The sequence below is a fragment of the Anomaloglossus baeobatrachus genome, chromosome 8 (genome assembly GCF_048569485.1).
Source record: "Anomaloglossus baeobatrachus isolate aAnoBae1 chromosome 8, aAnoBae1.hap1, whole genome shotgun sequence".
Classification (NCBI taxonomy): Eukaryota; Metazoa; Chordata; class Amphibia; order Anura; family Aromobatidae; genus Anomaloglossus; species Anomaloglossus baeobatrachus.
The window spans coordinates 177,886,036-177,913,503 of record NC_134360.1 but is presented as its reverse complement, the minus strand read 5'-3'; the positions used below and the strand labels follow the sequence as shown (position 1 = coordinate 177,913,503).

The following is a 27,468-nucleotide window of genomic DNA, read 5'->3' as shown; positions in this document are numbered from 1 at the left end:
GAATTTGAGGAGTCGGAGTCGGTGCAAGAGAATTTGAGGAGTCGGAGTCGGTGCAAGAGAATTTGAGGAGTCGGAGTCGGTGCAAGAGAATTTGAGGAGTCGGAGTCGGAGTCGAAGGTTTGGCTTACCGACTCCACAGCCCTGGTCCGCATGCGGAGACACCATTTTTATGGTTGCCATATTTATCGGAAATATGGCTTGCGAGATATGAACCATTTTTTACTGGAGTCGTTCTGTCTGGATACTTCCAAGCTTGCTAATTAGATAGCAGCTCCTACCACAGGGTCACGGCAGGGAGTCCTCCTGTGTCCATTGTTCCCACATCATCTCATCTCCATATCACAGGAGATGGCCATGGAGGTGTAAAGCTGGTGTCACACATAACGACGACGACAACGACGTCGCTGCTACGTCACCATTTTCTGTGACGTTGCAGCGACGTCCCGTCGCTGTCGCTGTGTGTGACATCCAGCAACGACCCGGCCCCTGCTGTGAGGTCGCCGGTCGTTGCTGAATGTCCAGCTTCATTTTTTGGTCGTCACTCTCCCGCTGTGACACACACATCGCTGTGTGTGACAGCGAGAGAGCGACGAAATGAAGCGATCAGGAGCCGGCACTGGCAGCTGCGGTAAGCTGTAACCAGCGTAAACATCGGGTAACCAAGGGAAGACCTTTCCCTGGTTACCCGATGTTTACGCTGGTTACCAGCCTCCGCTCTTGCTGCCAGCGCCGGCTCCTGCACTGTGACATGTGGCTGCAGTATGCATCGGGTAATTAACCCGATGTATACTGTAGCAAGGAGAGCAAGGAGCCAGCGCTAAGCAGTGCGCGCGGCTCCCTGCTCTCTGCACTGTGACATGTAGCTGCAGCACACATCGGGTTAATTAACCCGATGTGTGCTGCAGGAGAGCAAGGAGCCAGCGCTAAGCGCGGCTCCCTGCTCTCTGAACATGTAGCACAGCGACCTTATGATCGCTGCTTCTGCTGTGTTTGACAGCTAAGCAGCGATCATAACAGCGACTTACAAGGTCGCTGTTACGTCACCGAAAATGGTGACGTAACAGCGACGTCGTTGTCGCTGTCGTTTAGTGTGACACCAGCTTAACACCTTCACAGATGCTGGACATTGAGAACAAGAAGGGAGGGGGGCACTGCCAGGGAGTGATGAGCGATTATGACTGGAAGTCATAATTCATCTTCATATCCCGGGATTTGCCTGGGATCTGAACAGGGTGCTGATGGCTCTTCAGAAACCACCTTTCGAGCCAATGAAGGATATTTCTCGCTCACGCCTTTCGCAGAAAGTGGTCTTCCTAGTAGCAGTCACATCACTTCGGAGAGTGTCTGAGCTAGCGGCGCTGTCATGCAAAGCCCCTTTCCTGGTGTTTCACCAGGATAAGGTGGTTCTGCGTCCGGTTCCGGAATTTCTCCCTAAGGTGGTATCCCCCTTTCATCTCAATCAGGATATCTCCTTACCCTCTTTTTGTCCTCATCCAGTTCACCAATGTGAAAGGGATTTGCACTTGTTAGATCTGGTGAGAGCACTCAGACTCTACATTTCTCGTACGGCGCCCCTGCGCCGCTCGGATGCACTCTTTGTCCTTGTCTCTGGCCAGCGTAAAGGGTCACAAGCTTCCAAATCAACCCTGGCTCGGTGGATCAAGGAACCAATTCTCGAAGCTTACCGATCTTCTGGGCTTCCGGTTCCCTCAGGGCTGAAGGCCCATTCTACCAGGGCCGTGGGTGCGTCCTGGGCTTTGCGGCACCAGGCTACGGCTCAGCAGGTGTGTCAGGCGGCTACCTGGTCGAGCCTGCACACTTTCACGAAACACTATCAGGTGCATACCTATGCTTCGGCAGATGCCAGCCTAGGTAGGCGAGTCCTTCAGGCGGCGGTTGCCCACCTGTAGGAAGGGGCCGTTTTACGGCTCTATTACGAGGTATTATTTTACCCACCCAGGGACTGCTTTTGGACGTCCCAATTGTCTGGGTCTCCCAATGGAGCGACAAAGAAGGGAATTTTGTTTACTTACCGTAAATTCCTTTTCTTCTAGCTCCAATTGGGAGACCCAGCACCCGCCCCTGTTCCCTTCGGGCTGTTGTTCTTTGTGTACACATGTTGTTCATGTTGAATGGTTTCAGTTCTCCGAAATTCCTTCGGATTGAATTTACTTTAACCCAATTTATAACTTTTCCTCCTTCTTGCTTTTGCACCAAAACTGAGGAGCCCGTGATGCACGGGGGGTGTATAGGCAGAAGGGGAGGGGCTTTACACTTTTAAGTGTAATACTTTGTGTGGCCTCCGGAGGCAGAAGCTATACACCCAATTGTCTGGGTCTCCCAATTGGAGCTAGAAGAAAAGGAATTTACGGTAAGTAAACAAAATTCCCTTCTTTGTGCAGATGCTACATTTTGATCGCCTGTTAGTGCATTTTGCGCAAAATCTGCGGCAACCCAAAAAAACTTAATTTTGGCGTTTGGAACTTTTTTGCCGCTACGCTGTTCACCGGTCAGATTAATTGATTTTATATTTTGATCGGGCATTTCTGAACGCGGCGATATCAAATGTGTGTATAATTTTTTTTTTTTTTTTTTTAAATCCTTTAATTTTCAATGGCACAAACGGGGGGTAATTTGAGCTTTTTAGGTTTTTTTTTTTTTTTTCATTTTCAAAACTTTTGACCTTGTGGGGATTAACACCGACAGCAGGGGCAAAATATTACTGCCACCGGTCGTTAAGGGGTTAAAGGGTATATCTGGAACTTAAAAAAAAAAAAGTGTTATGCCCGCCACTGTTGTTCGCTAGCATAGAGCAGTTAGATACCGCTTCTGCCGGCGACTCAGCTACTAAACAGTATGACGCTGGCAATCCCACCTCATCTACAGAGCACAGCGGAAAAGAAGCCTCCGCTCTGTTGACTAAGCTGAAACGCTGGCAGGAGTGGTCTGTGACTGTTGTGTGCTCGCAAAGAACAGTGTCGGGCACAACAGACAGCTAGGTACCAACTACTTGCCTATTAGTGGTTCCGATTATACCCTTTAGGGTGTACACATCACTGTAATCTGGATCGTTATATTGTGGTGCTTTCAGATTACATTGCAGAGCCTGCTGACATATACTCTTTAATGAATCAGAAACATCTGATGAATGACGTGCTCCTCCGTTCTCCTCACCACAAATCTTATTCTACTCTTGTCCCTGATATTTCTGCCAGAAGTGTAAAAAAAGACAAAAAACTCCATTGCGCCAGAATTATTACTCCCAATACCTGGTTATATATGCTATACACGCCAACGAGAAGCCTAGTATAAGAATTCATGGTAAAACGCCTATAGCATGCAGCAGTGAAGGGGGATGCACCAGAGATCCAAACAAAACACTATAAGGGGGCTAGGAATCCAAAGCTTTTTAGTGTGTTTTTCCTACTAACTCACAGCCATAGGTCTTGGGCTATGTGCGCACGTAGCGTTCTGTCCCTGCAGAAATTTCTGCAGCTATTTGAACAGCATACGTGCGCTTCAAATCGCTGCAGAAAGAGTCAGTAATGAAAAAAAAGCCGATTTCATGCGCTCTGAGTGCAGCCCCTCCCATAGACAGAGCGGGCGCTGCATGCAGAGCGCGGGAAAGAAGTGCCATGTCACTTCTTAGAACGCGCGCTTCGGGTAGCAGCCGAAGCGCTGCGCTCTAATACGCCACGTGCGCACGGCTCCTGCACAATCTCCATAGATTGTGCTGGGGATGCAGGACGCATGCAGTTACGCTGCGGTGCAGATCACAGCGTAACTGCATGCAAATACGCAACGTGCGCACATAGCCTTAGGGGTTTTTTTTTATTGCTGTTGCCTTAATATTTTTTCTTTTTCGCTCCTAATTGGGAGACCCAGACAGTGGGTGTATAGCTACTGCCTCTGGAGGCCGCACAAAGAACTACACTTAAAAGTGTAAGGCCCCTCCCCTTCTGGCTATACACCCTCCCGTAGGAGTACGGATTCCTCAGTTTTAGCTTTGTGCGCAAGGAGGTCAGACACGCACGCATAGCTCCATTGTTTTTAGTCAGCAGCAGCTGCTGACTATGTCGGATGGAAGAAAAGAGGACACATATAGTGTCCCCAGCATGCTCCCTTCTCACCCCACTTATGTCGGAGGTGTTTGTAAGGTTGAGGTACCCATTGCGGGTACGGCGGCAGGAGCCCACATGCTGATTCCTTCCCCATCCCCTTTTACAGGGCTCTGGGTGAAGTGGGATTTACCGGTCTCCAGGCACTGAGACCGTGCTCCATCTACAGCCCCTGGAGAAGATGCTGGATGGAGCGGAGTACATCAGGGACATGGCCCTGCTTCCTTAAGGTACTCTGTGTCCCCGTGCATTTGGCGCTCACACCGCAGCATGCTGGGTGTTGTAGTGCGCCGGGGGACATCAGCGCTGCGGCGCCTGTGCCATAGCCTCATTCAGCTTAGCTGAAGCAGGCACACTTATGGGACTCGGCCGCGCCGGCCGCTGGGACTGCGGCACGGCTGGCACTTGTAGTGCGCCGGGGACTTCAGCGCGGCCTGCGCTTTTACGGCGGCCGCGCTGATAACTACAGTCCCCGGCTTTTGCGGCCTGCTTCCGTTCGTTCCCGCCCCCAGACCTGCCAGTCAGGAGAGGGGCGGGACGCTGCCCACGTCTAGGACTCGGGCGCGCCGGCCGCTGGAACAGCGGCGCGGCTGGCACTTGTAGTGCGCCGGGGACTTCAGCGCGGCCCGCGCTTTTACGGCGGCCGCGCTGATAACTCGAGTCCCCGGCTTTTGCGGCCTGCTTTAGTTCGTTCCCGCCCCCAGACCTGCCAATCAGGAGGGGGCGGGACGCTGGCCAGTGCATCAGCGCTGAGGGCTGGAGTCGTTTTTACATACTCCAGCCCTCACAGTCAGCACAGAGGGGACACTGTTCCCGCACTTTTGTTTGGGAACTCCCACGGACCGCCCCTCTCCACAGACGCCGGCAGCCATTCCTGCTGACACGCTGAGCTGCAGAGGGGAGCCGGGGAGACCCAGACAAGGAATTCTGCGCCTCTTACCCGCTATTCAGCGGGCGGTAAGCAGCCCTCAGGGCTCACCCCCTCTTGTGCTCGTAGTATTCTTAGTATTTTGTTGCTACAAATACTTGGTATTACATAGCGCTGGTCACCCTTTGGCTATAGACTCTCTCACATGCAGAGAGCCAGCAGCATGTCGCCCGTAAAACGCAAGGGTGCCAAGGCACAGACATTATATGCTTCCTGCACCGCATGTGGGACTTTTCTACCGGCAGGCTCCACGGACCCCCATTGTGTGCAGTGCTCGGCCCCTGCGGCGCTTGCACAGTCGGGACCTCTGCTGGACGTGTCCCAGGGGGTACCACCTGTGAATGCTGTCCAGGTGACAGGAACTGAGTTTGCAGCTTTTGCTGACAGAATGTCTCTCACTATGTCACAAATTCTTGACACATTGCGAGCTAGGCCTGTACTTCAGACCACGGACACTGTGCATGTATTGCCCCCTGGTCCCCCTCAGCTCCTAGCTCCGGGACGGGCATCTACACCTCAGGGTGAAGACTCTGACTCGGACGATGGCCCCGGGCAGCCTAAGCGGGCTCGTTATGACGGGCCTTCACATTCATCTCAATGGTCTGGATCCCAGCGGGATGAATCTATGGGTGATGAGGCGGACGTAACTGATCAGGATTCTGATCCTGGGACCGCTCTCAATCTAGATACACCAGATGGTGACGCCATAGTTAATGATCTTATATTTAACATCAATAAGATGTTGAATATTTCCCCACCAGCTCCTCCTGTAGAGGAGTCAGCTTCGCAGCACGAGAGAATCCATTTTAGATATCCTAAGCGTACATTAAGCACTTTTCTGGACCACGCTGACTTCAGAGACGCAATCCAGAAACCCCACGCTTATCCTGAAAGGCGTTTTCCTAAACGACTTAAAGATACACGCTACCCTTTTCCCTCTGAAGTGGTCAAGGGTTGGACCCAGTGTCCAAAAGTGGATCCTCCAATTTCCAGGCTTGCAGCTAGATCCTTGGTTGCTGTTGAAGATGGAGCGGCACTTAAAGATGCCACTGACAGGCAGATGGAGCTCTGGCTGAAATCCATCTATGAAGCGATTGGAGCGTCATTAGCGCCTTCTTTTGCGGCCGTATGGGCACTCCAAGCTATCACGGCCGGGCTTGCGCGAGTCGACTCAGTCACACGTGCATTTGCCCCGCAGGTAGCACCATTGACCTCGCAAATGGCGGCATTCGCGTCGTACGCGATTAATGCTGTTCTTGACGCTACAAGCCGCACGGCAGTGGCGTCAGCCAACTCAGTTGTTTTGCGTAGGGCTCTGTGGTTGAGACATTGGAAAGCAGATTCTCATTCCAAAAAGTGCTTAACCAATTTGCCTTTTTCTCGTGACCGATTGTTTGGAGAGCGTTTGGATGAAATCATCAAACACTCCAAGGGTAAGGACTCTTCCTTACCGCAACACAGACAAAACAAGCCCCAACAGAGGAGGGGTCAGTCTGGTTATCGGTCCTTTCGAGGACAGGGCAGGTCCCAATTCGCCTCGTCAAAAAAGGCTCAAAAGGACCAGAGACGTTCAAATTCTTGGAAGTCTCAGTCACGCCCAAAAAGACCAGCCGGAGGAACCGTTGCCAAAACGACGTCCTCCTGACTTGCGGTCTCCGATGCCCACACCCGCGGTCGGTGGGAGGCTGTCCCACTTTGGCGACATTTGGCTAGCAAGCGTCAAGGACCGTTGGGTGAGAGATATTCTATCTCACGGGTACAGGATAGAGTTCAGTTCTCGTCCGCCAACTCGTTTCTTCCGAACTTCTCCACCACCAGACCGAGCCGATGCTCTGTTGCAGGCGGTGGCCGCTCTAAAGGCGGAAGGAGTGGTGACCTCCGTCCCTCTTCAGGAACAGGGTCACGGTTTTTACTCCAATCTGTTTGTGGTCCCAAAAAAGGACGGATCGTATCGTCCCGTCCTGGATCTGAAGTTGCTCAACAGACACGTAAAAGTCAGGAGGTTCCGGATGGAATCCCTACGCTCCGTCATAGCCTCAATGTCTCAGGGAGATTTTCTAGCATCAATAGACATCAAAGATGCGTATCTCCACGTGCCGATTGCACCAGAGCATCAGCGTTTCCTACGTTTCGTCATACACGACGAGCACCTACAGTTCGTAGCGTTACCCTTCGGTCTGGCAACAGCCCCCCGGGTCTTCACCAAAGTCATGGCAGCAGTAGTAGCTGTTCTGCACTCGCAGGGTCACTCGGTCATCCCGTATCTAGACGACCTGCTTATAAAGGCATCCTCTCAAGAAGCATGCCAACACAGTCTGAAGGTGGCGCTAGACACTCTCCAGACTTTCGGGTGGATTATCAACTTTCCAAAGTCTCATCTAACCCCGACCCAATCTCTGACTTATCTTGGCATGGAGTTTCATACTCTATCAGCGATAGTGAGGCTTCCACTGGACAAGCAGTGCTCGCTACGGACTGGAGTGCAATCTCTCCTTCAGAGCCAGTCGCACTCACTGAGGCGCCTCATGCATTTCCTAGGAAAGATGGTAGCAGCAATGGAGGCAGTCCCGTTCGCGCAGTTTCATCTGCGCCCTCTCCAATGGGACATTCTGCGCCAGTGGGATGGGAAATCGACGTCCCTCGACAGGACCGTCTCCCTCTCTCAGACTGCCAAGGACTCTCTACGTTGGTGGCTTCTCCCCAACTCATTGTCACAGGGAAAGTCGTTCCTTCCCCCGTCCTGGGCAGTGGTCACGACAGATGCGAGCCTATCAGGGTGGGGAGCGGTGTTTCTCCACCACAGGGCTCAGGGGACGTGGACTCAGGAAGAGTCCACATTGCAGATCAATGTTCTGGAAATCAGAGCAATCTATCTTGCCCTGCGAGCCTTCCAACAATGGCTGGAAGGCAAGCAGATTCGGATTCAGTCGGACAATTCCACGGCGGTGGCGTACATCAACCACCAAGGGGGAACACGCAGTCGCCAAGCTTTTCAAGAAGTCCAGCGGATTTTGACGTGGGTGGAAAGCAGAGCGTCCACCATATCTGCAGTTCACATCCCAGGCGTGGAAAACTGGGAAGCAGACTTTCTCAGTCGCCAGGGCATGGACGCAGGAGAATGGTCCCTTCACCCGGACGTGTTTCAACAGATCTGTTGCCGCTGGGGGTCGCCGGACGTCGATCTGATGGCGTCACGGCACAACAACAAGGTCCCAGTTTTCATGGCACGGTCTCACGATCACCGAGCGCTGGCGGCAGACGCCTTGGTTCAGGATTGGTCGCAATTCCGACTCCCCTATGTGTTCCCACCTCTAGCATTGTTACCCAGAGTTCTCCGGAAAATCAAGTCCGACTGCCAGCGAGCCATACTCGTCGCTCCAAATTGGCCAAGAAGGTCGTGGTACCCGGATCTGTGGCATCTCACGGTAGGCCAACCGTGGGCACTACCAGACCGTCCAGATCTTCTGTCTCAAGGGCCGTTTTTCCATCTGAATTCTGCGGCCCTGAACCTGACTGTGTGGCCATTGAGTCCTGGATCCTAGCGGCCTCAGGTTTATCTCAGGGAGTTGTTGCCACAATGAGACAGGCTAGAAAACCATCCTCAGCTAAGATCTATCACAGGACGTGGAAGATATTCTTAGCGTGGTGCTTGGCTCAAGGGTTTTCTCCCTGGCCATTTGCATTGCCAATTTTTCTTTCCTTCCTGCAGTCTGGGTTGGAAAAAGGTTTGTCCCTTAGCTCGCTTAAGGGTCAAGTCTCCGCGTTATCCGTATTCTTTCAGAAGCGCTTGGCACAGCTTTCTAAAGTACGCACGTTTCTCCAAGGAGTTTGTCATATCGTTCCTCCTTACAGACGGCCATTGGAACCCTGGGATCTGAACAAGGTTCTTCTTGCTCTTCAAAAGCCGCCTTTCGAGCCTTTGAAAGAGGTTCCCCTTTCTCGGCTTTCACAAAAGGTAGTTTTTCTTGTAGCGGTCACGTCTCTTCGAAGAGTGTCCGAGCTGGCGGCGTTATCTTGCAAATCTCCCTTCCTGGTGTTTCACCAAGACAAGGTAGTACTGCGTCCAATTCCAGAGTTTTCTCCCAAGGTGGTTTCTTCCTTTCATCTCAATCAGGATATCACTTTGCCATCTTTGTGTCCGCATCCAGTTCACCAATTTGAAAAGGGTTTACATCTGTTGGACCTGGTGAGAGCACTCAGGATTTACATTTCTCGCACGGCGCCTCTACGCCGTTCGGATGCGCTCTTTGTCCTAGTCGCTGGTCAGCATAAGGGATCGCAAGCTTCCAAATCCACCCTGGCGCGGTGGATCAAGGAACCAATTCTTCACACATACCGTTCTGCTGGGCTTCAGATTCCATCTGGACTGAAGGCCCATTCTACCAGAGCCGTTGGTGCGTCCTGGGCGTTGAGGCATCAGGCTACGGCTCAGCAAGTGTGCCAGGCGGCTACCTGGTCGAGTCTGCACACGTTTACCAAACACTATCAAGTGCATACCTACGCTTCGGCAGACGCCAGCCTAGGTAGACGGGTCCTTCAGGCGGCGGTGGCCCACCTGTAGGAAGAGGCTGTATGACAGCCCGTTCATGTGGTATCTTTTTACCCACCCAGGGACTGCTTTTGGACGTCCCACTGTCTGGGTCTCCCAATTAGGAGCGAAAAAGAAGAAGGGAATTTTGTTTACTTACCGTAAATTCCTTTTCTTCTAGCTCCAATTGGGAGACCCAGCACCCGCCCTATCTGTTTTTAGGGTTTCGTTTTTTCGGGTGCACATGTTGTTCATGTTGTTTCTTAAGTTCTCCGATCTAGTTATCGGATTGAATTTGTTTTTGAAACTGTTATTGGCTTTCCTCCTTCTTGCTTTGGTACTAAAACTGAGGAATCCGTACTCCTACGGGAGGGTGTATAGCCAGAAGGGGAGGGGCCTTACACTTTTAAGTGTAGTTCTTTGTGCGGCCTCCAGAGGCAGTAGCTATACACCCACTGTCTGGGTCTCCCAATTGGAGCTAGAAGAAAAGGAATTTACGGTAAGTAAACAAAATTCCCTTCTTTAAAATACAAATACCGAACATGATAACATTTTTGTGCCTGTGTTAAGACAGACTTTGACAGAATTAAAGCCCCCCGTCCATTTGGACATTGCATATTTTATTGCAATCTAATGCTTTTTTGGGCTATAACTTTACATTAAAAATGCATCTTGTGGTAAAAAAACAAGTCCCTGTGCCATAATGTCGATACGGAGTTGGGGGGGCTCATAGCTATTGGAATGCAAGGGAGAAAAAAAAACTGAATTAAAAAAAAAACAAAAAACATTTCTCATCTGCAGCTTTAGAAATGTGAATGAGACTTTCTCTATTTGGCTGCTGGAGTTTCTGCCATCACTGTAATGGGTTGAAAGTCCTACTTCTTTCTGCTTTGCAATGCATGGTCTAATATTAATTCCTATAGTGATTAACATTCAGGAACAGACTGGATCACCCACTACATTTTCATGATTTGACTGATTGTACTAATATGCACTTGTTATTTTTACATTTTCTCCTCCAGTTCTCTTCTTCATGTCCTCTCGACCATATTAAAGGGGTAGTCCTCTTTCAAAAAATCCTAGTCCCGTTATTGCAGCTTTTCGTATCACATCACAAGCCTGAACAAAATGTAAAATGAATCCACTTGCTAAATACAGTAATGCGGAAGAAAGAACCCTCATTGTCATGTAGATCTGCAGTATTATGTTGCGTCCCATGTACTTACATGTTTTGGATGGAATTTGCCTTTTTTTTTTTTCTTTGTCTGTAGAGTATAACGAGGCTCTTTTATGTTCATAGTTGCTGCTCGCCATGGTCTTCAAAGCCTAGGAAAAGTTGCTGTGTCCCGGCGTATGCCACCACCTGCAAATTTACCCAGTCTGAAGGCAGAGAATAAAGGCAATGACCCAAATGTGAACATTGTTCCCAAAGATGGCACCGGCTGGGCATCCAAACAAGAGCAGGCCGAAGAGGAAAAGTAAGTTGCACCCATCAATGCTTTTATTATCCAGTTATGCTTCAAACTTATTGTAAAAGTAACTTGGATTCAATGACTTTTTTTCTTTTTGTTTCTAGAACACCAGAAGTGCCTCCTCCACCTCCAAAGCCAGTTCCACCCCCTGTAACCGAGGCTCCTGTAGTTACCAAATCTTGGGCCAATACCAAGCCAGGTGGGCAAGGAGATGGTAAGATCGACCCTACAGAAGTTACCGCATTACGTTTTCTGTTATATGTTGCAACTAGTGGGCATTGTTTTGGGGTTTTTCTTTGTCGCTCCATTGGGAGACCCAGACAATTGGGTGTATAGGCTATGCCTCCGGAGGCCGCACAAAGTATTACACTAAAAGTGTAACGCCCCTCCCCTTCTGCCTATACACCCCCCGTGCTCCCACGGGCTCCTCAGTTTTTTGCTTTGTGCGAAGGAGGCAGACATGCACAGCACAGCTCCACAGATTAGTCAGCAGCAGCTGCTGACTATGTCGGATGGAAGAAAAGTGGGCCCATATAGGGCCCCCAGCATGCTCCCTTCTCACCCCACTCTTGTCGGCGGTGTTGTTAAGGTTGAGGTATCCATTGCGGGTACGGAGGCTGGAGCCCACATGCTGTTTTCCTTCCCCATCCCCCTTAGGGCTCTGGGTGAAGTGGGATCCTATCGGTCTCCAGGCACTGAGACCGTGCTTCATCCACAACTCATGCGGAGCCTGCTGGATAGGAGCCGGGTATCGTTCAGGGACATGGCCCTGCTACTTGGAGGTACTCTGTGTCCCCGTGGGGACCGCGCACAGCAACACTCCAGCATTGCTGGGTGTGCTAGTGCACCGGGGACCGCGGCGCTGACCGGGTTAAATGTGCCATTACACACTCAGCGTCGCTGAGTGTGTTTGTGTTTGGGGACGACCGCGCTGACCGCCGCTGCCATGTTTAACACTGAGGCGCGGCTGGGACTTGTAGTGCGCCGGGGACTTCAGCGCGGCCGCGCTTTTACGGCGGCCGCGTTTATTACTCGAGTCCCCGGCTTCTGCGGCCTAGTCTCTTTTCCTCCCACCCCCAGCCCTGACAGGCAGGGGAAGGGCGGGACGCTGTTCGGGACGAGCAGCAATGAGGGCTGGAGCATGCTTTGCATATTCCACCCTCCTCACTGTGCACAGTGGGGCTCCAGTTCCCGCACTTTCTGGGTCACGCCCACGGCTCCCTCCTCTCCTCAGGACGCCGGTAGCCATTCCTGTCAGCTCCTCGGACGCTGCAGAGGGGGACATATTCTGGGAGACCCAGGCAGGGATTCTGGTGGCCTCACAACCGCTTAAGCGGGTGGTAACCAGCACCTGTGGTGCTAGCCCCATTGTGCAGAAGTGTAATTATAAATTATATGTTTATTTACACTGTATGGTGCACAGTTGATTTCTGGCTATATACCCTATTGTGTGCTCAGGGAAGACAATAGCATGGCGCCCACAAAAGGCAGGGGTGCCAAAACACAGGCTTACTATGCTGCCTGCGCCGCATGTACGACGCCACTACCGGCAGGTTCCACTGACCCTCACTGTGGGCACTGCTCGGCCCCTGCTGCACTTACTCAGCCGGAGCCTCTGCTAGGGGGGGCCCAGGGGGAACCACCTGCTAACACTATCCAGGTGACAGGGACGGAGTTTGCAGTCTTTACGGATAAACTCTCTGAGACTATGGCTAAGATACTAGAAGCCTTGCAGTCCAGACCGGTATCTCAGCACAGGGACACTGTTGAATCATTGTTCCCTGGCCCCCCTCAGTTGGACCAACAATGTCCCCCCGGGGATTCTCATAGATACCTGGCTGAGGGCTCTGACACAGACCCCAGCCCCAGACCGACTAAGCGAGCTCGCTTGGCAATTCCCTCGACATCTTCATATTGTTCAGGGTCTCTGCGGGGGGAATCTCTGGTGGATGATGTGGAGACAGCTGATCAGGATTCTGATCCTGAGGCCGCTCTCAACCTTGATACTCCTGATGGTGACGCCATAGTGAACTATCTTATTGCGTCCATCAATCAAATGTTGGATATTTCTCCCTCAGCTCCTCCGGTGGAGGAGTCAGCTTCTCAGCAGGAGAAATTCCGTTTCAGGTTTCCCAAGCGTACACAGAGTATGTTTCTGGACCACTCTGATTTCAGAGAGGCAGTCCAGAATCACCATGATTGTCCAGATAAGCGTTTTTCTAAGCGCCTTAAGGATTCACGTTATCCCTTTCCCCCTGACGTGGTCAAAGGTTGGACTCAGTGTCCCAAAGTGGATCCTCCAATCTCCAGACTGGCGGCTAGATCCATACTTGCAGTGGAAGATGGGGCTTCACTCAAAGATGCCACTGACAGGCAGATGGAGCTCTGGTTGAAATCCATCTATGAAGCTATCGGCGCTTCTTTTGCCCCAGCATTCGTAGCCGTATGGGCGCTACAAGCTATCACAGCAGGTCAAGCGAAAATTGACGCTGCCACGCGCACGTCCGCGCCGCAGGTGGCGTCCATAACCACTCAGACGTCGGCATTTGCGGCTTACGCTATTAATGCCGTCCTGGACTCTGCGAGCCGTACGGCGGTTGCATCCGCCAATTCGGTGGTACTCCGCAGGGCCTTGTGGCTACGGGAATGGAAGGCAGATTCTGCTTCCAAAAAGCGCTTAACCAGTTTGCCAATTTCTGGCGACCGATTGTTTGGCGAGCGTTTGGATGAAATCATCAAACAATCCAAGGGGAAGGATACATCCTTACCCCAGCCCAAACCGAACATACCCCAACAGAGGAGGGGGCAGTCGAGGTTTCGGTCCTTTCGGGGCGCGGGCAGGTCCCAATTCTCCTCGTCCAAAAGGCCTCAGAAAGATCAAAGGAACTCTGATTCATGGCGGTCTAAGTCACGTCCTAAAAAGACCACCGGGGGTGCCGCTACCAAAGCGGCTTCCTCATGTCTGTCGGCCTCCTCAATCCGCATCCTCGGTCGGTGGCAGGCTTTCCCGCTTTTGCGACACCTGGCTGCCACGGGTAAAAGACCGTTGGGTGAGAGACATTCTGTCTCACGGGTACAAGATAGAGTTCACCTCTCGTCCCCCGACTCGATTCTTCAGGTCATCCCCGCCTCCCGAGCGAGCCGAGGCTCTTCTGCAGGCGCTGGGCTCTCTGAAGGCAGAAGGAGTGGTGGTCCCTGTTCCTCTTCAGCAACAGGGTCACGGTTTTTACTCCAACCTGTTTGTGGTCCCAAAGAAGGACGGGTCTTTCCGTCCTGTCCTGGACCTGAAACTGCTCAACAAACACGTAAAGACCAGGCGGTTCCGGATGGAATCCCTCCGCTCCGTCATCGCCTCAATGTCCCAAGGAGATTTCCTTGCATCAATCGATATCAGAGATGCTTATCTCCACGTACCGATTGCTCCAGAGCACCAGCGCTTCTTGCGCTTCGCCATAGGAAGCGAACACCTGCAGTTCGTGGCACTGCCGTTCGGCCTGGCAACAGCCCCACGGGTTTTCACCACGGTTATGGCTACTGTAGTAGCGGTCCTCCACGCTCAGGGTCACTCGGTGATCCCTTACTTGGACGATCTGCTGATCAAGGCACCCTCTCAAGAGGCATGCCAACACAGCCTCGACGCTACTCTGGACACTCTCCAGAGTTTCGGGTGGATCATCAATTTTCCAAAGTCAAATCTGACACCGGCCCAATCGCTGACATATCTTGGCATGGAGTTTCATACCCTCTCAGCGATAGTGAAGCTTCCGCTGATCAAGCAGCGTTCACTACAGAAAGGGGTGCAATCTCTCCTTCAAGGTCACGCACACCCCTTGAGGCGCCTCATGCACTTCCTGGGGAAGATGGTGGCAGCAATGGAGGCAGTCCCTTTCGCGCAGTTTCACCTGCGTCCTCTTCAATAGGACATCCTAAGCAAATGGGACAGGAAGCCGACGTCCCTCGACAGGAACGTCTCCCTCTCTCAGGCGACCAAAGCTTCCCTTCGGTGGTGGCTTCTTCCCACTTCATTATCGAAGGGGAAATCCTTCCTACCCCCATCCTGGGAGGTGGTCACGACGGACGCGAGTCTGTCAGGGTGGGGAGCGGTTTTTCTCCACCACAGGGCTCGGGGTACGTGGACCCAGCAAGAGTCCTCACTTCAGATCAATGTTCTGGAAATACGGGCAGTGTATCTTGCCCTGAAAGCGTTCCAGCAGTGGCTGGAAGGCAAACAGATCCGAATTCAGTCAGACAATTCCACAGCGGTGGCATACATCAACCACCAAGGCGGCACACGCAGTCGGCAAGCCTTCCAGGAAGTCCGGCGGATTTTGATGTGGGTGGAAGCCACGGCCTCCACCATCTCTGCAGTTCACATCCCAGGCGTGGAAAACTGGGAAGCAGATTATCTCAGTCGCCAGGGCATGGACGCAGGGGAATGGTCCCTTCACCCGGACATGTTTCAGGAGATCTGTTGCCGCTGGGGGGTGCCGGACGTCGACCTCATGGCGTCCTGGCACAACCACAAGGTACCGACGTTCATGGCACGGTCTCAAGATCGCAGAGCTATGGCGGCAGACGCCTTAGTTCAGGATTGGTCGCAGTTTCAGCTCCCTTATGTGTTTCCTCCGCTGGCACTGTTGCCCAGGGTGTTACGCAAGATCAGGGCCGACTGCCGCCGCGTCATCCTCGTCGCTCCAGACTGGCCGAGGAGATCGTGGTACCCGGATCTGTGGCATCTCACGGTCGGCCAACCGTGGGCACTACCAGACCGACCAGACTTGCTGTCTCAAGGGCCGTTTTTACATCTGAATTCTGCGGCCCTCAACCTGACTGTGTGGCCATTGAGTCCTGGATCCTAGCGTCTTCAGGATTATCTCAAGAGGTCATTGCCACTATGAGACAGGCTAGCAAACCAACGTCCGCCAAGATCTACCACAGGAAGTGGAAAATTTTCCTGTCGTGGTGCTCTGCTCAGGGTTTTTCTCCCTGGCCTTTTGCCTTGCCCACTTTTCTGTCCTTCCTTCAATCTGGACTGGAAAAGGGTTTGTCGCTCGGCTCCCTTAAGGGACAAGTCTCAGCGCTCTCTGTGTTTTTCCAGAAGCGCCTAGCTAGACTTCCACAGGTACGCACGTTCCTGCAGGGGGTTTGTCACATCGTTCCTCCTTACAAACGGCCGTTAGAACCCTGGGATCTGAACAGGGTGCTGATGGTTCTTCAGAAACCACCATTCGAGCCAATGAGGGATATTTCTCTCTCACGCCTTTCACAGAAGGTGGTTTTCCTAGTAGCAGTCACCTCTCTTCGGAGAGTGTCTGAGCTAGCAGCGTTGTCGTGCAAAGCCCCTTTCCTGGTGTTTCACCAGGACAAGGTGGTTCTGCGTCCGGTTCCGGAATTTCTCCCTAAGGGGGTATCCCCCTTTCATCTCAATCAGGATATCTCCTTACCTTCTTTTTGTCCTCATCCAGTTCACCAATGTGAAAAGGATTTGCACTTGTTAGATCTGGTGAGAGCACTCAGACTCTACATTTCTCGTACGGCGCCCCTGCGCCGCTCGGATGCACTCTTTGTCCTTGTCGCTGGCCAGCGTAAAGGGTCACAGGCTTCCAAATCAACCCTGGCTCGGTGGATCAAGGAGCCAATTCTCGAAGCTTACCGTTCTGCTGGGCTTCCGGTTTCCTCAGGGCTGAAAGCCCATTCTACCAGAGCCGTGGGCGCGTCCTGGGCTTTGAGGCACCAGGGTACGGCTCAGCAGGTGTGTCAGGCGGCTACCTGGTCGAGCCTGCACACTTTCACGAAGCACTATCAGGTGCATACCTATGCTTCGGCGGATGCCAGCCTAGGTAGACGAGTCCTTCAGGCGGCGGTTGCCCACCTGTAGGAAGGGGCCGTTTGACGGCTCTATTACGAGGTATTATTTTACCCACCCAGGGACTGCTTTTGGACGTCCCAATTGTCTGGGTCTCCCAATGGAGCGACAAAGAAGAAGGGAATTTTGTTTACTTACCGTAAATTCCTTTTCTTCTAGCTCCAATTGGGAGACCCAGCACCCGCCCCTGTTTTTTTGTGTACACATGTTGTTCATGTTGAATGGTTTCAGTTCTCCGATATTCCTTCGGATTGAAGTTACTTTAAACCAGTTTATAATTTTTTTCCTCCTTCTTGCTTTTGCACCAAAACTGAGGAGCCCGTGGGAGCACGGGGGGGTGTATAGGCAGAAGGGGAGGGGCGTTACACTTTTAGTGTAATACTTTGTGCGGCCTCCGGAGGCATAGCCTATACACCCAATTGTCTGGGTCTCCCAATTGGAGCTAGAAGAAAAGGAATTTACGGTAAGTAAACAAAATTCCCTTCTTTTTCTCCTTGACCATGACCTGTTTGGGTGATATGGCTTCTATCCTAGTCTGTCAGTTATTTGGGAACTCTTAGCACCACTGATGAGCTATATCCGCTCCTGCAGCTAATCCTCAAAAGCACTGATTGTGGGAATGTTGTTGTTGAATATCAGTGCTGTTAGTTACTCACCCGGTTGAACTTTTTGGCTAAATAACAAGAACATTTGCGAAGCTTACTAAAAATTACTATGTGGATGAAGTATGTAGAATCTCTTCTAAATACGGCATACTAAAGCTTCACCCTCTGCAATCGGGTGCTTAAGGGGAACCTGTCAGGTGCGATATGTACCCAGGACCACGAGCAGTTCTGGGTGTATATTGCTAATCTTGGCCTAACTGTCTCTGTATCTAGTAGCATAGATAAAAAGAATTTCTAAAGATCCTTTATGATATGCTAATGAGCGCAGGGACTAGTCACAAGGGTGTTCATGCGCTTATTCCACCCCACAGGGGCGTGCTAACATGCTATTCAGTGCCTATTGCCCAGCGTCATCAGTGGTGATGCGCTTACCTGTATCCGTTGTCACCACACCAGACACCGAGCAGTGCGCAAGATCTGAAATCACTGCACTTCCAGTTATGCTCTCTAAACCTCTCTGACACCCAGCTTCATAGGACGCGTGACTGGAAATCCGTGGACATCTGTTTATGCGAGACCGAAAAAAAACCTTTTGCCGTTGTGACAGCAGAGAGGCGAGTGCGACCATGTCTCTGATGCTGCGCATTCATTAGCATGATAGCAAGCCCACATGGGCGTTACATGCTATAGGGGCCGACTAACAAAGGGAACTTACGCCCTTCTGATTAGTTGCTGGCCTCATTCGCTTAGCATATAAAGGATCTTTAAAAATACTTTTTCTAAAGATCCCTTCATCTATGCTACCAGATACAGGGACAGATAGGCTATGTACATACACTGCAGATTTGTTTCTCCAGCGAAAAGCACACCAAAAAGGAATGCGCTCTTACCGGGTCGTGGTGCGGTTTGACCGCGTTTTTGAGCCTGCGTTTTTTTTTTTTAAATTGTCAATGGCAAAATGCAGGGAAAAACGCAGCATAATCGGTAAGGAAAAAGAAAGCAACGTGCGCACAGCATTTTGGATTTCTCATTTTTCACTTTGGTGGGGAAAGACTGCATGAAGGTTATGAACACAAACTGCACCAATACTGCACCAATTCTGCACCCAAAGCCGCGGCAAAAAACGCAGTGTGCGCACAGGGCCTTAGGCAGGAATTAGCAATATGCACCCAGAACTGCTCGTAGTTCTAGGTGCATATTGCACCTGACAGGTTCCCTTTAAATTAAAGTGCTAGCTCTGCAGATTAATGTTGTAGTGAAGGGCTTGGTGACCTTATTCTAGGATTTGACCATGTCAGTTTGTAAAATCTACTGCATATACCACTATTTGAAGTGGTAACTGCATAGTCACAATGTAGTAGACTGTTGCCAATGACCAGTGGATGCTTGGAGAAGGCTACCTACAGGAATACATGGTAGCTGTTGTTTGGAGAGGGAAGCGCACAGAAATGGTTCTGTTTTTTTAGTATTTTCCCCAATATTTTCAGTAAGGGCTAATTTTACATTTCTAGTTAGATTTGGGGGAAGGACCTTTCTTTTTGTCTGTCTTCACATAACAATTCTGTGCACAAATTGCGATTCATAGAGACATGGGGCCTGGTTTTACTACATTTGTGCCGTTTGTTTTTTGTCTTTTTGGTGTTTTTATTTATGGGGTGTGGAATGTTGTGCCATACAATTATACTGATTGTTTTATACACCTATATTACATACATAATTTCATAGTCATGGTCTTATTGTACCAAGCTGTGGATGGGGGTTAGATCTGCATTTAAAGTCCAGGTTGTGTTTTCTTTCCAGGTGTTCAGGTGAACAGCTATTTCCAGCAGGAATTCCCCAGTCTGCAGGCAGCCGGGGATCCAGAAAAGAAAGAAAAAGATGCAGCCGATGATAGTTATGGGCCTGGACCGAGCTTGCGGCCACAAAGTAATGCACATGTTTGGATTTTGTATATTTTGTTTTACAAATCTTAGTCATTTTAAACCCAAAAGCCAAAATCCTAACAATTCATGGAAGCCACATAATCTGCCATGGGGTTTTTGAGAGCAGAATGTGAGTGTAGCCACCCTGATTTCAGCGATGTGTTACTTACTGGGCTGCTTGCTGGAGTTTTTATGAAATCACAGTTTTATTAGCAGAAGACTATCATTAGAGGACCAGTAAACCTGGTGCCATTTAGCCCACCACCATTTCTGATCGGCAGCTTTCTACCTATGAACAGTATACACAGAAAGCTGCCGATCATTGTTTTGGGCTATACAGAGCTCAGCCTTCGGAGAACTGCAATAGATAAGGCAGGGACTTAATCAAAATTGCAGCAAGCAACCTAGTAAGTGATACCTGATAATCACGGTCTCTGCCTCTACATAATACTGCCATCATATGAGCTAGAAAAAGCCTGGTGACAGATTCCATTTAAATATATTTTACAGGGTCTGAAAGATAAAGAAAAATTGCTTATGCTGTGTGTACAATGACCCCTTGTCTACAGATACAAGATAATTTGTGTTCTATTACTGTTGACCAAAAGGCTATGTGCCCACGGGCCTCTGTACCCGCGGATATATCCGCAGGTTTCCCACAGCAGCTCCCTGGAATCCACAGCTATCCATTCTTGCGGGATTCCAGCGAAATACCTGTGGAAAACCTGCGGACATTCGTGCAACTTACCTGCGGAAGTCCCGGCCTCTATCTCCATAGTGGAGGGCCAGTATTTCCGCAGGAATAATTGACATGCAGATATGTGCGGCTGCAGGAGATCCGCAGCATATTCCGCAGCCGCACATACCGCAGTATGGACACAGCACTCCCCATGTCCCATAGGATAACATGGGGAGTGTCTGTACTTGCTAAAACCTGCGGATTTCCCTATTAAATCCAGATAAATCCGCAGGTTTACCGCGCCAAAATCCGCGGGAACAGAGTCCCGTGGGCACGTAGCCTAATGCTTAAATAGATCTACCAAATTACCAGGTAAATCAGTTAAAGGAAATTTGTCAGCACGTTTTTGCTATGTAAGCTGAAGCCATCATGCTGTAAGGGGTGACAGAAAATTCAGGTATGCCTGTATTGTCAAGGTCCGATCTGTAGTTTATTTGCTCTGTTTGTTTAAGCAGCAGAACCCTTATTACAGGACTGTAAAGACCCGCACATGGCAGTCCACTATGCCCCCTCCTCTGATTGCACGGTGACAAAGAGGTGTCATTCTTTGTAGAGAGGCTGGTGTAGACAGGAGCAGCTTTCTCAGCTCTGCTAAATGACTAAATCTAAAAATTCTGATGTGTCAGAACGCCTGCAGCCAATAATCTGAGTGATACACTGTTGGATTCAGGATCTCTTTGCCTACATGATGCTTCTCTCAGATGTGGTAGCAAAAACCTGTAGACAGATTCCCTTTTAAGTAGCCTGGTTTTTTTTGGGCTCTTTAAACGTACCAGCCATTTTTAGCAATTTGTGTTTATTCTTTATCATGCCAATTTATATTACAATCCAATTGATTTCAACGTCTCCAAATGTGCTATGTACACAGCTGATGTAGCCAGTTGGCGGGAAGGTGGAGGGAGAAACCTTGGAATACCAGTTGCACCTTCCGACCAGGAAAATGCGGTTTCAGTTGGAGAAGAAGGTGCCACCCATCCGGCTCTCCCTGGGGCTGCCGATCAGAGCAAGGTTCCTGATAAACGTCCTGCCACCCCACAGCTTAAACTGAATGGACAGCAACCAGGCCTACCTCCTCAGTACAGAGGCATGATGCCTCAATTCGCTGGAAATGTAAGTAACCTTAGTATTTTGGTTCATTACGATTTACTGGCTGTGTATGTAGTGCAGTCATTGGGGTGTTCACTCATTCCAGGGTAAGGAGCTGAATTTGCGTATTGTGTAGCCAAGCTTTATTTAAAGTAGGAGGTCAGGACTTTGGCTAATACCTTCATGAGATGAATCTGCCGGTGAATTCTTATGAGAAAAAAAAGAAATACAGTGGAACCTTGGTTTACGAGAACAATCCGTTCTGGGAGTGCTTATTAACCAGGTTACTCGTCTAGCAAAGCAAAATTTCTTCAGCGCTCTATTGGGAGACCCAGACGATTGGGGTATAGCTACTGCCCTCCGGAGGCCACACAAAGCACTACACCAAAAGTGCAAGGCCCCTCCCCTTCTGGCTATACCCCCCCCGTGGTATCACGGGTACTCCAGTTTTAGCTTTGTGTGCGAAGGAGGTCAGACATTCCATGCATAGCTCCACAGATTTTAGTCAGCAGTAGCTGCTGACTATTTCGGATGGAAGAAAAGAGGGCCCATATAGGGCCCCCAGCATGCTCCCTTCTCACCCCTGGATGGTGTTGTAAGGTTGAGGTACCTATTGCTGGTACAGGGCTGGAGCCTCACATGCTGTTTTCCTTCCACATCCCCTTGGGGGCTCTGTGGAAGTGGGATCCTGCCGGCCTCAAAGCTCTGACGCCGGGCTCCATCCACAGACCCAGTTGAACCTGGTGGATGCCGAGCAGGAGTACCATCAGGGACCGGGCCCTGCATCATACAGGTACTCTGTGTCCCCGGCAGGCACAGACGCACTCCGGGCTGGCTGGGCGTTGTAGTGCGCCGGGGACCGTACACTGAGCTGGTGTTCCTACAGTTATCTGGGGGACTTTGTGTTCTGGGAACGCAGCGCCGACCCTCACTGGACCGGGCGGCGCTGCTGTGACTTGTGGTGCGCCGGGGATACGCCGACCGCGCTTTTACGGCGGCGGCGTTTATAACTCTAGTCCCCGGCTTTTGGGCCTAGGACGCCGGCAGCTCCGATCGTTCCCGCCCCCACCCTGTCAATCAGGGTAGGGGAGAAACGCTGTTTCACGGCAGCGAGGAGGGCTGGAGCCTGATTTACATGCTCCAGCCCTCTCACTAGGCACAGAGGGAAGCAGGCTTCCCGCTCTTGGTCAGGAACGCCCAGGGCCCGCCCCCCTTCCTCTCTCAGGACGCCGGCAGCCATTACATGCATGTCTGGCTGGAGGAAGGACGCAAGGCTCTGGGAGACCTAGACTGAGGGGCTTTGGGAGACCACACACCCGCTCTTAAGCGGGCGGTAAGCGGCTTTTCAGCTGGCCCCTCTAGTGCCTTACTGTGTATTAGTGTACTGTGTCACTGGACATAGATATTTATTGATTTCTTGCACTGTGAGGTCGCTTCCTGGCTGAATACCCCAGATCGCTCTGAGGAGGCAGCAACATGTCATCCACAAGACGCAAAGCTGCCAAGGCTAGGGCTGTGTGCACTGCGTGTGCTGCATGTGGGGCTGCTCTACCAGCAGGCTCCAAGGACCCCCATTGTGTGCAATGCTCAGATCCGGTGCTGCTTCGCCAGCCGGAGTCCGGAGAGGTAGTGACCCAGGCTGAGACGCTTGTAAGTCCTGCCCCGGTGTCAGGGACAGACTTTGCAGTTTTTGCGGTTAATATGTCTGTGACTATGGCAAAAATCCTAGAAACTTTGCAATCCATGCCTGGGGCTCAGTCTATGGACACGGCGAGGTCTCTGTCCTCTAATCCCCCTCAGTTGGATTTAATCCAGACTGCAAGGGGGTCCCCGGCTTCTCAGGATGAGTATAATGACTCAGATGATTGCCCCAGCCACCCCAAGCGGGCTCGCTGGGAAAGACCCTCAACGTCATCACACTGCTCAGGGTCTCAGCGCAATCAGTCTCCCTGTGATGTGTCTGAAGAGAGTGATCAGGAGTCTAATCCTGGAACCCCTCTCAATCTGGATACCCCGGATGGGGACGCCATGGTAAACGATCTTATCTCAGCCATCAATAGGCTGTTAGATATTTCTCCCCCAGCCCCTTCAGCAGAAGAGGCAGCGGCAGAGCAGGAGAAGTTTCGTTTCCTCTATCCCAAGCGTAAATTAAGTGCTCTGTTGGATCACTCTGACTTCAGAGAATCAATCCAGAAACACGACGCTCACCCAGAAAAGCGTTTCTCTAAACGTTCTAAGGATACACGTTATCCTTTCCCCCCTGATGTGGTCAAGCGCTGGACCCAGTGTCCAAAGGTGGACCCCCCGATTTCCAAGCTTGCAGCTAGATCCATAGTTGCAGTGGAGGATGGCGCTTCACTTAAGGATGCCGATGACAGACAGATGGACCTTTGGTTAAAATCTGTCTATGAAGCTATCGGCGCGTCGTTTGCTCCAGCATTCGCAGCCGTATGGGCACTCCAAGCTATTTCAGCTGGTTTAGCAAAAGTGGATGCTATCATACATCCAGCGGTGCCGCAAGTGGCGTCCCTTACCTCGCAGATGTCTGCGTTTGCCTCTTACGCTATCAATGCGGTCCTAGAATCTACCAGCCGCACCTCTATGGCGTCTGCCAATTCGGTAGTTTTGCGCAGGGCATTGTGGTAAAGGACTGGAAAGCAGATGCTGGTTCCAAAAAATGTTTAACCAGCTTGCCTTTATCTAGAGATAGACTGTTTGGCGAGCCATTGGCTGACATCATTAAACAGTCCAAGGGTAAAGATTCCTCTTTACCCCAGCCCAGATCAAGCAAACCTCAGCAGAGAAAGTGGCAGCAGAAGTTTCAGTCCTTTCGAGGTTCGGGCAAAACACAATTCTCCTCGTCCAAAGGGACTCAGAGGACGCAAAGAAACTCAGATTCCTGGCGGGCTCACTCACGCCCCAAGAAAGCAAATGGAGGAACCGCTTCCAAAGCGGCTACCTCATGACTTCCAGCTCCCCCCCTCCGCATCTCCGGTCGGGGGCAGGCTCTCCCGCTTTTACGACACTTGGATGTCACAGGTCAAAGACCGGTGGGTGACAGACATTTTGTCTCGCGGGTACAGAATCGAGTTCAGTTCTCGTCCTCCAGCTCGGTTCTTCAGAACCTCCCCACATCCAGACCGTGTAGATGTCCTGCGGCAGGCGGTGGACTCCCTAAGAGCGGAAGGAGTAGTGGTTCCTGTACCGTCTCAGGAACAAGGGAGAGGGTTTTACTCCAATCTCTTTGTGGTGCCAAAAAAGGACGGCTCGTTCCGTCCTGTTCTGGACCTAAAACTGCTCAACAAACATGTGCACGCCAGACGGTTCCGGATGGAAACCCTCCGTTCTGTCATTGCCTCAATGTCTCAAGGAGACTTCCTTACCTCAATAGACATCAAAGATGCTTATCTCCACGTGCCAATTGCTACAGAACATCAACGTTTTCTACGTTTTGTGATAGGAGACGACCATCTTCAGTTCGTAGCTCTGCCATTCGGTCTGGCGACAGCCCCCCGGGTCTTCACCAAGGTCATGGCGGCGGTGGTAGCAGTCTTGCACTCTCAGGGACACTCGGTGATCCCTTACCTAGACGATCTACTTGTCAAGGCACCCTCTCAAGAGGCATGCCAACTCAGTCTACAGGCTACGCTGGAGACTCTCCAGACTTTTGGATGGATCATCAACTTTCCAAAGTCAAATCTGTCACCGACACAGTCACTAACGTATCTTGGCATGGAGTTCCATACTCGAGCAGCGAGAGTGAAGCTTCCGCTAAACAAGCAGCGGTCCCTACAGACAGGGGTGCAATCTCTCCTTCAGGGCCAGTCGCACCCCTTACGGCGCCTCATGCACTTCCTAGGGAAGATGGTGGCAGCCATGGAAGCAGTTCCCTTTGCGCAGTTTCATCTGCGTCCACTTCAATGGGACATTCTCCGCCAATGGGACGGGAAGACGACTTCCCTAGACAGGAAAGTCTCTCTTTCCCAGACGGCCAAGGACTCTCTACAATGGTGGCTCCTTCCCACCTCATTGTCTCAGGGAAGATCCTTCCTGCCCCCATCCTGGGCAGTGGTCACGACAGATGCGAGTCTGTCGGGGTGGGGAGCAGTGTTTCTACACCACAGGGCTCAGGGGACGTGGACTCCGCAAGAGTCCACCCTTCAGATCAATGTTCTGGAAATCAGGGCAGTGTATCTTGCCCTACTAGCCTTTCAACAGTGGCTGGAAGGAAAGCAGATCCGAATCCAGTCGGACAACTCCACAGCGGTGGCATACATCAACCACCAAGGAGGGACGCGCAGCCGGCAAGCCTTTCAGGAAGTCCGGCGCATTCTGAATTGGGTGGAGGACACAGCATCCACCATCTCCGCGGTTCACATCCCAGGCGTAGAAAACTGGGAAGCAGACTTCCTCAGTCGCCAGGGTATGGACCCAGGGGAATGGTCCCTTCACCCGGACGTGTTTCAAGAAATCTGTCGCCGCTGGGGGGTGCCGGACGTCGACCTAATGGCGTCTCGGCACAACAACAAGGTCCCGGCATTCATGGCGCGGTCGCGCGATCAAAGAGCTCTGGCGGCAGACGCCTTGGTGCAAGATTGGTCGCAGTTCCGCCTCCCATATGTATTCCCGCCTCTGGCACTCTTGCCCAGAGTATTACGCAAGATCAGATCCGATTGCAGCCGCATCATACTCGTCGCCCCAGACTGGCCGAGGAGATCGTGGTATCCGGATCTGTGGCATCTCACGGTCGGCCGACCGTGGTCACTTCCAGACCGTCCAGACCTGCTGTCTCAAGGGCCGTTTTTCCATCAGAATTCTGCGGCCCTGAACCTGACTGTGTGGCCATTGAGTCCTGGATCCTATCGTCAACAGGCTTATCCCAGGGAGTGGTAGCCACAATGAGACAAGCTAGGAAGTCAACTTCTGCTAAGATCTACCACAGAACGTGGAAGATTTTCTTAACCTGGTGCTCTGCTCAGGGAGTGTCTCCCTGGCCATTTGCATTGCCCACTTTTCTGTCTTTCCTGCAATCAGGGTTGGAAAAGGGCTTGTCGCTCAGCTCCCTTAAAGGGCAAGTCTCGGCACTATCCGTGTTTTTTCAGAAGCGTCTAGCACGTCTTCCTAAGGTGCGCACGTTCCTGCAGGGGGTCTGTCATATTGTGCCCCCGTACAAGCGGCCGTTGGATCCATGGGATCTGAACAGAGTACTAGTTGCTCTCCAGAAGCCGCCTTTCGAGCCTCTCAAAGAAGTTTCTTTTTCTCGCCTGTCACAGAAAGTGGCGTTTCTTGTTGCGATCACATCGCTTCGGCGAGTGTCTGAGCTGGCAGCTCTGTCATCCAAGGCTCCCTTCTTGGTGTTCCACCAAGACAAGGTAGTGCTGCGCCCCATTCCGGAGTTTCTCCCTAAGGTCGTATCCTCGTTTCATCTTAATCAGGATATATCCTTGCCTTCCTTTTATCCTCATCCGGTTCACCGGTATGAAAAGGACTTGCGTTTGCTAGATCTGGTGAGAGCACTCAGGATCTACATTTCCCGCACGGCGCCCATGCGCCGTTCCGATGCACTTTTTGTCCTTGTCGCCGGTCCGCGCAAGGGGTTGCAGGCTTCTAAAGCCACCTTGGCTCGATGGATCAAAGAACCAATTATAGAGGCCTACCGTTCTGCTGGGCTTCCGGTTCCTTCAGGGCTAAAAGCCCACTCAACCAGAGCCGTGGGTGCGTCCTGGGCATTACGGCACCAGGCTTCGGCCCAACAGGTGTGTCAGGCAGCTACCTGGTCGAGTCTGCACACTTTCACCAAGCATTATCAGGTGCATACCTATGCTTCGGCGGATGCCAGCTTAGGTAGAAGAGTCCTGCAGGCGGCAGTGACATCCCCGTAGGGGGGGGCTGTTTTGCAGCTCTAACATGAGGTATTTCTTTACCCACCCAGGGACAGCTTTTGGACGTCCCAATCGTCTGGGTCTCCCAATAGAGCGCTGAAGAAGAAGGGAATTTTGTTACTTACCGTAAATTCCTTTTCTTCTAGCTCTTATTGGGAGACCCAGCACCCGCCCTGTTGTCCTTCGGGATTGTTTTTGCTGTTTGCGGGTACACATGTTGTTCATGTTGAACGGTTTTTCAGTTCTCCGATGTTACTCGGAGTTAATTTGTTTAAACCAGTTGTTGGCTTCCTCCTTCTTGCTTTGGCACTAAAACTGGAGT

At 51.4% G+C, this 27,468-nt stretch overlaps 1 protein-coding gene across 4 annotated transcripts in view; it reads left to right on the top strand.

The window, feature by feature from the left end:
- Nucleotides 1–27,468, top strand: part of PRRC2C (proline rich coiled-coil 2C) — a 344,519-nt gene that overhangs the window by 49,916 nt on the left and 267,135 nt on the right. For 3 of the 4 annotated variants that reach the window (XM_075322243.1, XM_075322244.1, XM_075322242.1), the window contains exons 3-6: nt 10,875–11,052; nt 11,151–11,260; nt 19,318–19,443; nt 21,047–21,288. In XM_075322243.1, the coding sequence (XP_075178358.1) occupies nt 10,875–11,052; nt 11,151–11,260; nt 19,318–19,443; nt 21,047–21,288 (656 nt within the window). The remainder of the gene's footprint in view (nt 1–10,874; nt 11,053–11,150; nt 11,261–19,317; nt 19,444–21,046; nt 21,289–27,468) is intronic. The other variant, XM_075322246.1, reaches the window with a different exon arrangement.